General features: G+C 50.9%; 2 protein-coding genes across 3 annotated transcripts; one reads left to right on the plus strand and one right to left on the minus strand.

Annotated features, from left to right (window-relative positions):
* Positions 1-66: 66 nt before the first annotated feature.
* Positions 67-9,427, plus strand: Rfxank (regulatory factor X associated ankyrin containing protein). 2 transcript variants are annotated; one of them, XM_036209528.1, is made up of 9 exons: positions 67-258; positions 1,097-1,290; positions 6,539-6,619; positions 7,019-7,084; positions 7,257-7,357; positions 7,463-7,588; positions 7,936-8,002; positions 8,309-8,389; positions 9,226-9,427. In XM_036209528.1, exons 2-9 carry the CDS (start codon positions 1,104-1,106, stop codon positions 9,294-9,296), a joined length of 780 nt encoding a protein of 259 aa, XP_036065421.1. In that variant the 5' UTR covers positions 67-258; positions 1,097-1,103; the 3' UTR covers positions 9,297-9,427. The 2 variants fall into 2 exon arrangements, with proteins under 2 accessions (XP_036065421.1, XP_036065420.1); XM_036209527.1 differs by lacking the exon at positions 9,226-9,427 and having other exon boundaries at positions 8,309-8,770.
* LOC118597823 (nuclear receptor 2C2 associated protein) lies at positions 8,894-11,186 on the minus strand. The gene is made up of 5 exons (XM_036209529.1): positions 10,917-11,186; positions 10,569-10,659; positions 10,266-10,371; positions 10,126-10,193; positions 8,894-9,604 (listed from the first exon to the last, which is right to left on the minus strand). The coding sequence occupies exons 1-5, from the start codon at positions 10,952-10,954 to the stop codon at positions 9,485-9,487; spliced, it is 423 nt and encodes a 140-aa protein (XP_036065422.1). The 5' UTR covers positions 10,955-11,186; the 3' UTR covers positions 8,894-9,484.
* Between the last annotated feature and the right edge of the window lie 790 nt (positions 11,187-11,976).

The following is an 11,976-nucleotide window of genomic DNA, read 5'->3' on the forward strand; positions in this document are numbered from 1 at the left end:
CTAGAAGCAGCTTCGGTTCCTTGGCACTTTTTCTGGGAAGGGGTGCGCAGGCGCAGTGGGGATTTCTCCAGTCGGAGTAATCGTCGCGTATTAAGTTGCTGCTCACTGTCCCAGCAGAGGAAGCTAGAGTGCTGAGCGTCCGACCACCAATTTGCACCTCACTAGATCCACTGGATCAGAAAAGTTTGTGAATAGGGGTTCCCGAGTTTTGGGATACCCAGGCTTGCAGCGTAGGGAGACGGAGGAGGCTGGAGGGAGGTGAGTGGACCTCCTGTGTTTATAGAGCCCTAAGTCATTTTGGAGGACCCCGACCCAAATAACCACAGAGAGACACTAAGTTTAGTGTTAGCATCTCTCTGTGCTGTTTTCTAACATGACCTCTTAGAGGCCTCGTGTTTTTCACTTATTGAGGAGAAAACTGAGGTTCAGCTTAGTCATAGCCCAGGTTTCCACAGCTTGTAAGTGAGAGGTTTTGAACACAGACTGCTGCCCGAACTACGATTTTACTGCCTGGTGCAAGTGCCAGGGATTCTGGTGTTAATTTATGGCAATAGCAATTATCCAAAGCCTTAAGTTTCCCTTTCTAACTATACAAGGCTGAGTATGCAGACCATGCCGTGTGTGTGTGTGTGTGTGTGTGTGTGTGTGTGTGTAGTGTGTGTATACATATACATACACACACTACACACACACACACACTACACACACATACACACACACACACACACACAGATTTGAGATAAGGTCTCTCTAACATAGCCCTGGCTGTCATGGAACTTACTAGGTAGACCAGGCTGGCCTTGAACTCAAAGGATCTCCCTGCCTCTGGCTCCTAAGTGCTGGCATTAAAGGTGTGTACCACCATGTCAGGACCTAACCAAATCCCGGCCCCTGATAAGAACTACTGTATTCCTTTATTTGGGGTGGGATGTGCTATGGAGCTGATGTGGAGGCCAGAGGACAACTTACTAGGCTCACTTCTTCCCCTCACCATGTGGGTTCCTGGAATTAAACTTAGGTCATCTGGCCTGGTGTCAAGCTGAGCCATCTTGGGGACCAAGAGCTTTTAATAATTATTGTCATGTCTTCCCTCTAGCCCCCCCATGGAGCCCACTCAGCTTGCAGAGAACCTTATCCCAAACCAGCAGTCCCCTGCTCCTGAACTTGAGGATCCTGAGAACCCCAGAGATGAATCCCCAGACAGCTCAGACACTGTGGTCCTCAGTCTGTTCCCCTGCACCCCAGAGGCCGTGAATCCTGAAGCAGGTGCCAGTGCATCCTCATTACATGGTGAGAACCTGGGTTTCGGTGAGGGAGACTGTCAGGTTCCACATGAACTCTCTGCCTCATGGCAGGAGACTTGGGACCACTCTTCCCCTCCACCCTCCTAGATTATTATTTTTATTTTAATATGTGTGTGTGTGTGTGTGATGTATGTGCATGTTCCTGAGGTTGTGTGCATGTGTTCAAACTACTGCATGTGCATATGTGTGCACATGCATGGAGACCAGATGTTGACATGTATTCTTCAATGACTTGTATACCTTGTCTATAAAAAATATTTTATTTCTTAAAATATTTGCCAGGCATGGTTGGCACACATCTTTAATCCCAGCTCTCAAAAGACAGAACTAGGCATCTCTGTGAGTTCAAGGTCAGCCTGAGCTACAAGGGAGTTCCAGGACAATCAAGGACAGTCAATGTCACTTAGAGAGACCCTGTCTTTAAAAAGTGTGGTGGGGCCAGGCAGTGGTGGCGCACGCCTTTAATCCCAGCACTCGGGAGGCAGAGGCAGGCAGATCACTGTGAGTTCGAGGCCAGCCTGGGATACAGAGCGAGTTCCAGGAAAGGCACAAAGCTACACAGAGAAACCCTGTCTCGAAAACCAAAAAAATAAAAGTGTGGTGGGATAGGTAGAGAGGAAGCTGAATTGTTTAGAGCACTTGTTCTTCCAGGGGATCTGGGTTCAATTTCCTGGCACCCACAGAGCAGCTCACAACCATCTTAACTCCAACTGCAACCCAAATTCCCCCAGAGACCCGACTTCCTCTGGCCTCTGAGGGCATCAGACACACATGTACATTAATGCAAGCAAAACATACACTTAAAATAAGATAAACAAAAAAGTTTTAAAGGGTTTTTATTTATTTTTTAAACTTTATTTATTGTATATTGTTATTTTGCTTGTGTAAGGATGTTGGGTCCCCTGGAACTGTAGTTACAGACAGTTGTGAGCTGCCATGTGCTCTTGACCACTAAGCCATCTCTGCAGCCCCTAAAATGTTTTATTTTATGTGTATGAGTGCTTTGCCTGCATGTATCTACACCATGTGCATGCAGTGCCTGAGGGAGCCAGAAGAGGGCATCTGAACCCTGGAATTGCGGTTGTAGACCCCCCCACAACACAGATGCAGATCAAACCTGGGGCTCTTGAACCCCAGAGAGCCATCTCTGCAGCCCCTAAATTTTTACATTAAATTTATTTATTTCATGTGTATTTGCACATGTGTGTATGTGGAGGATAGAAGGCAATTTTCAGGATAAGTTTTCTCTTTTTTTTTTTTTTTTTTGATCAGAGCTGAGGACCAAACCCAGGGCCTTTCGGTTGCTAGACAAGCACTCTACCACTGAGCTAAATCCCCAACTCCAAGTTTTCTCTTGTACTTTGTGGGTCCTAGGGACGGAGCTCAGGTCATCAAGCCCACAACATACGCCTTTACCAACTGAGCCATCATGCAGGCCTCCCCCTTATGTTCAAGACAGAGTCTTTGACTTAACCTGAAACTCACTGATTCAGCTAGACCTGCTTGCCAGTCAGTGAGTCCCAGCACCATAGAGGCAGAAGCAGGCAGATCTCTGTGACTTTGAGGCCAATCGGTCTTTGTAGTGTGTTCTAGGCCAGCCAGGGTTACATAGTGAATGTTTAAAAAAAGATTGTGTATTTGCATGTATATGTGCTCACATATTTATGCACATATATTTATGTATATGTGTATATATATGTATGTATAGAGAGAGAGCCTATCTATTTAGAGTCCTGGATGTCTTGGGACTTGTCATATGGACCAGGCTGGCCTCAAACACAGAGATCCACCTGCCTCTGCCTCCTGAGTGCTGGGATCAAATGCGTACCTCACTACACCTGGGCATTTTGTAAATGCCTTTAGTGTGGCAAAATACATACATTGACTCTTTGGACACAATTGCAGTACAGTTTAGTGAACTTCGGCACACTCCCCAGCTTGTGCCACCATCACTTTTATCTAGTTCCAGAATATTGCCATCACTGCAGGAGAAGACTCTTCTCCCCCAGGCTGGGGCAACACTGATCTGCCTCCTGTCTCTGGTAATTGCCTGTTCACATTGTTCTGGCCGATATGTGACCCTGGGGTGGCCCAACGTCTTGAACTCATGATTGACCCAAGTGCGGCATGGGGCAGCTAGCTCTTCATTACTCTTCGTGATCACATAGTATCCTAGTGGATGGGCAGACCACATTCTGTTGACCTGTTCATCTATTCACAAACTTTTGGGTAGTTTCTTTTTTATTTTCAAATTGTGTATGTGTCAGAGCATGCATGCATGCATACACTGGTGCCCACAGAAACCAGAAGGTATTGGCTCCTGCTGGAGCTGGAGTTACAGGTGCTGTGAGCTGGCAATGTGGGTGCTGGGAGCTGAACTCCAGCCCTTTTTTTAAGAATAACTAGCTCTCAGTTGCTGATCCAGCTCTCTGCCCACCCCCACCCCAGTTTCTTCTGTGCTGTTGGGAATAGTATTGCTTCAAGCACGAAGTTTTTATTTGAACTTGGCTGTCTGAGTACTTCAGAAGTAGAAATGGGAAGATTTGAAATTCAGGGTTGGCTGGAGAGATGGCTCAGAGGTTAAGAGCACTGGCTGCTCTTCCAGAGGTTCTGAGTTCAATTCCCAGCAACCACATGATGGTTCACAACCATCTGTAATGAGATCTGGTTCCCTCTCCTGTATGCAGACATACATACAGGCAGAATACTATATACATAATAAATAAATATTTTTTTAAAGATTGTAATGGGGTTGGGGATTTAGCTCAGTGGTAGAGTGCATGCCTAGTAAGCTCAAGGCCCTGGGTTTGGCCCTCAGCTCTGGAAAAAAAAAAAAAAAGAAAGAAAGAAATTCAGCATTATCCTTAACTATGGAGAGATCCTAGGCTACACAAGACCTTGTCTCAAAAGCCAGGAAGGCTCCCATGAAGATGACTGGGTCAGGTCATGCTGCCCTGCAAACAGAGGGACCTGAGTTTAATCCCAAGGAGCCAGAGCAAAAGCTGGTGTGGTAAAACACACTTGCAGTTCTATCTCTGAGTAGGAGGTGACAGGAGGGTCCCAGGACCTGATGTACAGCCAGCCTAGCCCAAATGGTGAGCCCCAAGCCTGTCTCAAAAGGCAAAGTGGACAGCTCCTGAGGAGTACACCTGAGGTTGACCTCTGACCTCTAATATGTGAGTGTGCGTGCACACACACACACACACACACACACACACACACACACACACACAAACACAGTTGTTCCGTCTCATCCCCTTCTCTGTTTCTGTACTGGAAACACCCTGAGCCCAGGCCTCCTTGTCCCTAAACACATCTAATTGACGACACACCAGGACCTGTGTCCCTCTCGCTGCCTCTCCCCAGCTTGTTGTGAGTGGAGTGGGGTCACCTGAGAGCCACCTGCCCTGACCATCCTGTCAGACTCGCTGCCTGTTTTTCTGCCCCTACCTGCTTTTTCTCCTTCTGTCTTTTCTGTGGCAGGATTTCACTGTGTAGACCAGGCTTGCCTCAAACTTGGGATTTCCCTCCTGCCTCTACCTCCCCAGGATTGGGATTATGGGGGTGTGCCCCTCAAGCCTATTTGTTCCATGGCCTTTTTATGGCCTCTCTCTTTGGTTTCTCTGTGTAGCCCTGGCTGTACTGGATCTCGCTCTATAGACCAAGCTGGCCTTGAACTCACAGAGATCCATCTGCCTCTGCCTCTGCCTCCCGAGTGCTGGGATTAAATGTGTAACCCACCATCGCCTGGCTATTTACCTCTCATTTTTATTTACTTATAGTCTTCAAAAGGATTTATTTTTACTTTAAAAAATTATGTGTATAGGTGTTTTGTCTGCTTGTGTGTCTGTGCAGCATGAATGCCCAGTGCCCAGAGGCCAGAAGAACGCTGTTAGATCCCCTGGAACTGGAGTTACAGTAGGTTGTGAGCCAACATGTGGGTGCCATAAACCAAATCTGGAAGAGTAGAGTGCTCTTAATCACTGAGCCATCCCTCTAACCCAATTTTATTTTTAATTATATATGTGTGTGTATGTGTATGTATGTATGTAGTGCACATATTGTCCACAGAGGCCAGAGGTATTGGGTGCCCTGGTGTAGATGTATCCGGCTTGTTAAATAAGAAACACAGAACGGATTGCAGAGTTAAAAACCATGAGGTCAGAGCAAGAGCAGAAAACCTTACCCTTCACTGCTTCTGCGGTTCTTCCTTTCCGCAAGAGACCTACTTTTCTGCGTCCTGTCTATTTAAAAACTTTCTGTTCTCCTCTCTCATTGGTTGTAAACCCAGCCACATGACCTCCTCGTCACTGCCTGTTTGTACAGACCTCCAGGTCTTCTATGGTTGGTATTGAGATTAAAGGCGTGTGTCTGCCTTGCTGGCTGTGTCCTTGAACACACAGAGATCCGCCTAGCTCTGCCTCCCAAGTGCTAGGATTAAAGGCGTGCCCCACTACTGCTCAGCTTCTGCTCTGGCTTGCTCTGACCTCAAGGCAACTTTATTGACATACAAATAAAATCACATTTCAATACAAATAAAATATCACTGTACCCTGGGGCTGGAGCTACAGGTTGTGGTTGTGAATCACACAACATGGGTACTAGGAACCAAATTCAGGTTCTTTGGAAGAGCAGCAAGCACTCTTAACCAAAGAATGATCTCCCCATCTCCCTTCTCTTGTTTTGTGCTGGGAATTCAGCCCCATCCTCACACATTAGGCCAGTGCTGTGTCACTGTCTGGATCAACAGCCCTTCTCTGCCTCTATCTACCTTCCCCTCCGTCTCTTTGTTTGCTTTGGTTTTATGAGACAGGATTTCTCTGTGTAACAGCCCTGGCTATCCTGGAACTCACACTGTAGACCAGGCTAGACTCGAACTCAGAATCCTCGGAGTGCTGGGATCAAAGGCGTGTGTCACCACTGCCTAGCCTCCTCTTTCTTTAACATAGGTTTCATTCTGTAGTCCCAACTGACCTGGAATTCACTGTAGCCCAGGCTGCTGGGAGTTGCGATACCTGCCCAGCCTCCTGAGTGGGGGGTGTGGGCCTGCACCACTAGGTCCCGCCCCTTTGCCCTTCATCTCAAAAGGTTATTTTGTTTACTGTTAGTGTCTGTGGATGTGGGAGTGCACATGGAGGTCACAGGAGTGGCCTTTGAAAGCTGTGAGCCTGCAGCTTGTGCCTGGACACCCTGAGGCAGCAGACACTGGGGAAACAGGTTCTCTCTCCCTGCAGGCAGCTGCTTGAAGCACTCAACAGCCCTCACAAACCGGCAGCGTGGGAATGAGGTCTCGGCGCTGCCAGCTACCCTGGATTGTAAGTAGAACTCAAGGAGGGCTGGGGTGGGGCTAGAAGATTCCCTACAAGCCTAGCATGGCATCCAATGGCCTAGCACTTGAGAGGTGGAGGCAGGGAGCTCAGAAGTTCAAGGACATCCCTGGCTACTTACTGAGCTGGAGGTCAGCCTAGACAAAGAGAAGCTGTAAGAGATTGAGGGATCTGGCTCAGTGGGTAGACTGCTCACCGGCATGCACAAAGTTCTGAGTTCATCCCAAGCTCCTCACCTCAGCACTCAGGAGGATCAGCAGTTCCAGGCCAGCCTGGGCTACGAGACCCTCTCTCAAAAAAACCAAAGAGGATCGATTTTGAACAGGGTAAACTGAGGCCTGGGGAAGGGATGGAGTGGGTGAACACTGTGCCTGTCTCTGGCCCTAGCCCTGTCCATCCACCAGCTTGCAGCCCAAGGGGAGCTGAGCCAACTGAAGGACCATCTGCGGAAGGGTTCGTGTCCTGTGTGTGTGCATGTGCATGCCTGTCTGTTAGGGGAACTTGTGCTTGTGTGTACATGTATGTTTTGTGTATGTTCCCCTTCATGTGACCCCTGAACCCTGCCCACCCTCATGAGAGTGCACAATCTTGTCATGTCCCACCCCATATCCCTCCCACTCGCCAGGTGACAATCTGATCAACAAACCAGATGAACGTGGCTTCACTCCCCTCATCTGGGCTTCAGCCTTTGGAGAAATTGAGACAGTTCGCTTCCTGCTAGACTGGGTACGTCCTGGGGATGCAAGGACAGGCTGGGGTCTCAGCTTCTTAAGCTGCTGCCTTTGAGATGGGCTGTCCCACTTGAGGACCCTGAGATTTTTGCTTCCCTAGGGTGCTGACCCTCACATCCTCGCCAAGGAGAGGGAGAGCGCCCTGTCACTCGCCAGCATGGGCGGTTACACCGACATTGTGAGGTTGTTGCTAGAGCGTGACGTGGACATCAACATCTATGACTGGGTGAGGCACTGCCACCTGGATCTGTCATAGCCACTTAAGCTTCCATCCCTGCTCCACGTGGATGGCCTGCCCCGGGTTCTGGGGTCACAGGGCAGCTGTTAGCACAACTGATAAGAGAGTTCCCGTTGTCCGGGAGACAGATGCACAAAGAGAATGAGTAGACCTGTGACGGAAGGCAGGCTCACCAGCAGCTGCAAGAGCCCCAAAGCCGTGAAGTCAGGGAGAGCTACCTGGAAGAATGGGCATCTAAGAGACACAGAGCATGAGAATCCATGTGGTAGACAGCAAGTGGGGTGAATTGACAGCCAGGGCAGGGGCAATGGTTTTCACCTAGTCTTATCCCACAGAACGGGGGGACACCACTACTTTATGCTGTGCGTGGGAACCATGTGAAGTGTGTGGAGGCCTTACTGGGTGAGTAGGAGATCACTGGGCACTTTGGGAATCCTGGACTCCAAAAGTAGACAAGAGGAGGCAGAGTAGTATGCGAGCTTTGGTGTTTGATCCAGTCAGCCACACTGAGCCTGCCCCAGGGACTCTAAATCCTAAGTCCAATTCTTTGGGTGGGGGGCACTGAGGTCTTGGGCAGTGGCAAGGGTAGACTGCAAACCTGTAGCTGTACCATGCGGGGGGAGTCATTTCAGCCCTGTAGTCCCCTACTGCCATGGCCTCCCAACTCTCAGGTGCAGCCCTATGTCCAGTGCTTGTTCTGCTTTGCAGCCCGGGGCGCTGACCTCACCACAGAGGCCGACTCTGGCTACACCCCAATGGACCTCGCAGTGGCCCTGGGATACCGCAAAGGTGGGCTTGAGATCCTGGGGTGGACTGAGGGACTGTGTGTGGGCGGTCATAGAGGGGGACACAGGATGCTCCCTGAAGGTGCTAGATGATGCCCTTTAGCACCCAGTCACCCCATCCTGGCTCTTGGCACTTGGGCTGTGGTAGGGACACCAGTACAGGACAGGGATGGAAGCCACTCTGGAGTGGACAGACAACTCAGAGATACTAATAGCCCAGCTTAGCTCCAGGGTAGTCTGCCCTGCCACAGGCACACCGCGCCACATGGTGCTGGGGTGGAGCACTTCACTGAGGCCGCTCCAAACTTCTATTTCTGCTGCTACAACAGAACACAAGATAGAAGTTTTTGCTGGGCAGTGGTGGTGCACGCCTGTAATTCCAGCACTCTGGAGGCAGAGGCAGGTGGATCTCTGAGAGTTCGAGGCCAGCCTGGGCTACAGAGCGAGTTCCAGGACAGGCTCCAAAGCTACACAGAGAAACCCTGTCTCGAAAACCAAAAAATATATATATATATTTATAAGGTTTTATTTAGACAAATGGTTCTGAGGTGGGAGGGCCACAGTTGTGTGGCCACACTTGCTGAGGGTCTGGTATTGCTTTGACTGAGCAAGAGCAGGAGTGGTGTGAAGCACCAAGTCGAGAAAAGCCGGGGGGCCTTGGCTTAAAACAAGATTCTCCAGAGAGCTCTGCCCTGCCCTGCCCTGCCCAGCTGGAGCAAAGACCACTCGTGAAGGGTCCCAGCCTCTGGGCTGAGAACCTCCTGGGTCTCCTTCACTCCTGCTCATGGCCTCCTGAGCAGCCTCTCCAGTCCTCTGTCCCACTCATACCTCCTCCCACAGTGCAACAGGTGATGGAGAGCCACATCCTCAAACTGTTCCAGAGTACCCTGGGGCCTGCCGACCCTGAGTGAAGATGGCCTGTTGGGAACCCAGGCACTAAGGGAACAAGCCAGTCGGCCCACAACTGGCTTGAGGCAGCTCCTGGACAGTGGAGGGAAGGGGCCTTCCCCAACAAGAACCAATAAATCTGTGGAGATCTTGACGGGCTTCTAGGTGCCTCCCAGGGCGGCTTCCTGGAGGAGATGGCCGCCGATAGCTCTCACACTGCTTTCTCACCCAGTACCCGAAGGTGGTAGATGACCACACGGCCAAAAAAGTCAGTGGTATCCTCAAAGGTCAACTTCAGTCGATCCACCTCCACAGTAGGGATGGAGAAGGTGTGGCCTCTCGAAGTCAAGGAAATGATGACTGTTTCTGACCTACCAGGCCACCTTCCCAGTTCAGACACCACCCAATGGACTACAGACCATACCCAGCAAGAAATCAACAGCACTTTCTCCCCTCCACCCCCCACAGGGTTTTTCTGTGTAGCTCTGGCTGTCCTGGAACTTGCTTTGTAGACCAGGCTGGCCTTGAACTCACAGAGATCCATCTGCCTCTGCCTCCCAAGTGCTGGGACTAAAGGTGTGCGCCATCATGCCCAGCCACCTTGTTTTTTTGATACATGTCCAGCGTAGCCTGGGATGGCCTCCTCCTTATACCTTGGAGCACTAAAGCTCCATGTAATAGCTCCTACTGAGGTGTAGGAGGCCAAAGCTTTAGTTCTTTGGAGACAGTATGTTACTGGCCTAACATCTGAGATCCTTCACCTCAGCTTCTCCAATGCCTGTACCACCACACCCTCCAGAGCCAACACTTTTCGAAGACCATATCCCTCATACCCCGGGCCAAGCAGGATATTTGAAGAGCGTTGCTGTCCTCAGGGTAGAGGTCCACAATCTTGCAGAGGGTGTTCCCGCCCTGTGAACCTGCAGTGGAGAAAGACAAGCCGAGAATCCAGGGAACCCCTTCGACACCCACCTCTCACGACCTTCCAGTACCTTCCAAGCAGCTGTGGCGACTGGAGAAGCCGCCCTGGAACTGCACCTGCAGCTGTGTGACGTGAACACGCTGGGGAAACTCGAGTGTCACCCACTGGGAGGGGCCCTGGAAGCAGATGGGTACTTGGTAACCGCAGGGTAAGGGCCTATTATGCTCTGCTCACCTGTCAAGTTCCAGGGCCACAGCCAGTTCAGGGAAAGTGTGAGCACGCAGTCATTTCTAGTTCTCCCCAAAATTCTCAAGGCACTCTGCACCCCGAATCTGCTTCACACTCGGAATGAAGGGGCATGGAAGCGCCTCACCTGGTCCGAGTTCCAGCACGTCTCCTCATCCTGGTCAAAAAGATGTTTCTTCCCAAACTGCCGGCTGTTGCGATGAAGCACAGAGCTCACCCTGCAGGACAGGAGGAGGGCTAGGGGCCTTGGCACGACTGTGAGCCACCCTCTAGGCCGGCTGGCCCCAAGAACTCTGCCACCAAAAGTCTGGAACCAGACCACGCCCACAGCCAGAGATACGGCCGCCTGGCTCCGCCCCCAGCCCGCCCCTACCCGACACAGGTCGGGACCCTAGATCCCACCTGGCCTGGCCACCACTGCTCAGCGCCCAGTTCACCCGCCTCCGCCCCGGGTCCCACAGTCCCTGAGTCTCACCTGCTCACGGTCGCAGGGCAAACCAAAGACTGGCTCATCTCGGCTCTGCGGCGCCTCGCCCAGAGCTCAGCGCGAGTTCCAGCTGTGGCGCTGCCACTCCCCACTTGACCCAGGTGACAAGGCGGGTGATCCGGGAACTGGAGAGAGACGGAAGCCGCTGCCTAAACTTCACGGCCTAGCCCGTCTTTCTGCAGATCGCGAACCCGACACCAAGACCCGGAACCGCGTGCGAACCGCGCACGCGTAGTGTAGCCAGGACCACCCCAAGCCCCCACCCCCTCTTCCGTGGTGCCGGGGCGGGGTTTGTGGCGACTTCGCTTCGCCTCTTAAAGAGCCCGCACCACGAGGTTTCTCATTCCGTGGAGCTGGAGGGAGAACACAGACAGTCCCCCTCCCGGATGAGGGGCTTCCTCGCCAGGGATGCCATCCAGCTTCCCCAGCAGGGTTTGGTGGGCGCCTGCTGTCCCTCGGGAGGCTAAGCAGGAGGAGTGCATGTTTCATGCCAACATGGACAATTTAGCAAGATATCTCAAAATAAATTTTTTGGGTATATAATATATTCCTTAATTTATTGTGTGTTTGAGGGCTTGGTCTACACGTATGCTTGTGTAACACTTGCATGCCTGGTGCTGGAATGAGACTCCTTGTGGGTGCTGAGAATCGAACCCCAGTCCTCGGAAAGAACAAGTGGTCTTAGCCAACTCTTGAGCCTTGAATGTGCTTTTTGAGACAGGGCTTTTGTAGACTTGGCTGCCTGGAACTTCCAGAAATCCTCCTGCCTCTGCCTCCTGAGCCCTGGGATTAAAGGCGTGCACCACCACACCCTGCTCTGGGATTTAAATACTTTTCTTTTTTTAATTAAAAACATTTTATTGCTGGGTGATGGTGGTGCACGCCTTTAATCCCAGGCTCAGGAGGCAGAGGCAGACGGATCTGTGATTTTGAGGCCAGCCTGGGCTACAGAGAGTTCCAGGACATCTAGGGTTATACAAAGAAACCCTGTCTCAAAAAACAAACAAACAAAAAACATTTTATTTAATGTGTAATGAGTTTTTCTTGA

The sequence above is a fragment of the Onychomys torridus genome, chromosome 17 (genome assembly GCF_903995425.1).
Source record: "Onychomys torridus chromosome 17, mOncTor1.1, whole genome shotgun sequence".
NCBI lineage: Eukaryota > Metazoa > Chordata > Mammalia > Rodentia > Cricetidae > Onychomys > Onychomys torridus.